This window comes from Trachymyrmex cornetzi, unplaced genomic scaffold, assembly GCF_001594075.2.
Source record: "Trachymyrmex cornetzi isolate Tcor2-1 unplaced genomic scaffold, Tcor1.1 scaffold64, whole genome shotgun sequence".
Classification (NCBI taxonomy): domain Eukaryota; kingdom Metazoa; phylum Arthropoda; class Insecta; order Hymenoptera; family Formicidae; genus Trachymyrmex; species Trachymyrmex cornetzi.
This window is the reverse complement of record NW_017299959.1, coordinates 839,890-843,168: the sequence shown is the minus strand read 5'-3', so window position 1 is coordinate 843,168 and position 3,279 is coordinate 839,890. Positions and strand designations below refer to the sequence as shown.

The 3,279-nt window shown below is 30.3% G+C and overlaps 1 protein-coding gene across 1 annotated transcript in view; it reads right to left on the bottom strand.

The window, feature by feature from the left end:
- The window catches only part of LOC108766907 (cytochrome P450 6k1-like), a 7,956-nt gene continuing 4,677 nt past the window's right edge, over positions 1-3,279 (bottom strand). The window contains exons 2-6 of the mRNA NM_001365369.1: positions 1,816-2,351; positions 1,349-1,711; positions 966-1,150; positions 557-845; positions 1-206 (exon numbers count right to left, since the gene is read on the bottom strand). Of these exons, the coding sequence (NP_001352298.1) occupies positions 1-206; positions 557-845; positions 966-1,150; positions 1,349-1,711; positions 1,816-2,335 (1,563 nt within the window). The 5' untranslated portion in view covers positions 2,336-2,351. The remainder of the gene's footprint in view (positions 207-556; positions 846-965; positions 1,151-1,348; positions 1,712-1,815; positions 2,352-3,279) is intronic.

Sequence of the window (3,279 nt, the reverse complement as noted above, 5' to 3'; positions counted from 1 at the left end):
TTAAATTATTATACTATCAATTTTTAATTTAGCATTGTTATTAATTCTGCGGATGTTGAGATGTATAGTACCACCCAATGCCGCTGTTACGGAACTAGCTGGTTCGATAACCATTGGTATTAGGGTTTTTTTGCATGGTACTACCTCGTATTTCCTCAAAATTACAATAATTCCCAGTTTTGATTGTAAAAGTCCCATACGAGAACCTATGGAATACATAACAGTATATATACTATGAGACGTTTTACAAATTATTCTAATAAATAAGACAAAAGTTAATGGCATTGCCTCAATAAATAATAGAAAAATTTATGTAATATTGCCTTTGCAAAATATTATAATTGAAATAAGTAAATTTTATATTAATTCGAAAATTCAATTGGATAGTGTCTACAATCTACATCATTCTAATAAACGTATTTACATATACAGATAAAATTTATGATTTATATAACAAGGCAAACAATGTAAATTTGCTTTAGCTGATTCATTCTTGATTTTATACATGTATTATACAATTCCGTCAAATTTTGATTTCTGTCACAACCGATCTTACCTATACATATACGTGGTCCGTCTCCAAACGGAAGATAGACACGTGTTGGTCTATTACGTTTGTTCTCCTCGGTGAATCGTTCCGGATCAAATTTATCTGGAGTAGGATAGTATTCTGGATCGTAGTGCACACCAAGTAACGAAATAAAAATTGGTGTACCCTTCTCGAGAACTAAATCGGAATTAGGTACCTTGTAAGTTTCCTTCGTTACACGATTTAAAAATGGTAACGGCGGGTACATTCTCAAAATTTCAGATACTACCATGTCGAGATATGGTAGCGACATAACCTGTTGGCATGCAAATAAGATAAATACTTTAAACTAGCTCGGTAGAAATGCAAAAGTCATTTCTCTTTTATGCAGTATGAGATTTTTTTATAATAAAAAAGTAACGCATGGTTTGCATACCATGTTGTACGTAATTTTGCCATCGGTTCCATCGAGCGCATTAAGAATTTCTTTTCTAAGCCTGTTTTGTACTTCTGGATGTCTCGCGAGTTCATATAAAGTAAAAGCCATTGTTGTTGAAGAGGTTTCATAACTAGCTACAAAGAAAACAGCTGCCTGTGCTAGTAGATCGTCCCCATCAAGTGCTAAAATTTTAATTCGTATTTTTTCTAAAATTTCCATTTCTTAATTCTTACTATAATTAATTTTAGCTACTGGAACTATTACTTAGGCAAATTGAATGAGATTTCTGATTTTTTAATGCAAGTTAATTATATACTCCTCTCTAGCTTAAAAAATTATTTACTTATTAAATTCTCTTTCACCTCCTGATCCAATTGAACTCCTACTATCCTGATCTCTGTAAGTACCTTTTAATTCAATAAGAATATCTATGAGATCATTTCTCTTCTTACCAGACTTTATGCGCTGAGTGATTGTTTGCCAAAACACATTACGTAAGAAGGCAGTAACTTGCTTATCAAATATTTTTGCATTGATAAAATGAACTAAATTTGGTAAAAACAATATCACGAGAAACTCGTAAGCGTGTAAAATGCTGATTTTAAAAATTTGTTTGCCATATTTTGGAAACTCGTTATCTGGATTATTTAACGAGTTCACATTAAGTCCATACGCAGTAGTACCAACTATGTCCATAAAGAATTTGGAAGATAAGTCTTTTATGTTCAGTTCAATGTCTTTATCTGCCATCAATATGTTGACTTAATATTTATATTGTTGTTTCAATTATTTAATCATAGTATGACTTTTATATGCGTTTTGACAATTGGTAACTTTCAGCACTTACCTTCCAATTTTAACGATTCGAGATACGTATCTAGATTGTCACCGCAAACTAACATCAGCTCGAACATTTTTTTCAGTTTGCTGGAGGTGAAGGTTGGTGACAACTTCGTTCTTAAGATCTTCCAGGCTGGATTTTTGATAAAGAAGAGACTGGAATAAGCCAGACGATCAGTCATGTTAGGTGTGGAGTATCGATCAATGAAGTAATCGAAGTCTTTTATTAAAACATTTGTAATAAGTTCCCGATCGCGAATCAACAAGGATGGTTTGTCTAATATGTAGAAACCAATATAAGGCATTCCTTTCCCTTGATCATAAAAATCTTTCAGAAGATAGCCAGGAGATCTCTTTAGTAATAGGCTATCCTTAAAATTGCCCAAAATTGATATCGGTAGCGCATGCAAAACGTTTCGCTTTTTCCAGTAATTGAATTTATGTGTCATGTAAAGATGGACAGTTATAATAAAAGTCATCAGAATTATTATGCCGTCCAGGCCCCAGTAAGCCGTTATAAATGCCATTGTACATGAAAATCACCTGAAAAAAATATCTCTTTATATTTAATTAAAGAAAAGGAATGGTTGATATAATATAGTAAACTATTTCTCGTTAATGTTTATTAAATTGTTATATTATGTTACAATATTATATGTTAGGCAGTAATATAAATATTAATTTGTAAAAGTCACAAATTTTGATTATACAAAACAAATCTAGATATTTTGAAAATACCTACATCTCATAATATAGATATTTACCGAATGAACATTTCTCTGTTATACGTGCAAGTATATTTATACATTTCAATTCCCTCTATTTGCGAATATTTTTTACGTTTAAAATTTTAGCCCCTCTATTTCCATCCCTTTTTCAAGCGATATTGTTAGACTTTATAAATATGTGTGATATGACTTGAAAACACATAATTTCAAAATTTTTAGATTCGCTTTCATTAATATTATAAGTAGCAGTTTTTTGTCATTATCAAGTGATTAACGTATCTATTGATAACTTTTTTTTGTTCGAGATATAAAAGAAATCTGTTTTTCTTCAATTTACAGTTATCGAATTTCTTTTTATTATTGCTTATTCTTAAATCAAGTACAGTTTAAATAGGCACTTAAATGTTTATTATAACTTCTTGAATATAAAATTTTAGCAATCTTTTTTTGTAAAAAAACAACTATAACTAAATTTTTTATAGGAACTGCTTATTTGTTCAATGAGAATGTTTATGTGTTCTTATAATCGTATCAGAACTTGTTTATTCAAAACAATGATAAAAACTTGGATTGATAAATTACACAGGCCGACAAAATCAGGTCGACTCTCTGAAAAAACTATAAACATCATTTTAAAGTATAAGCCTTGCTCTTTCAAATGCCGTTGAGTTTGCTTAAATATCTCTTTTTTTCGCTGAGATATCGTATTTTGAAATTTTTATGTTTGTGATTTTACCTATACC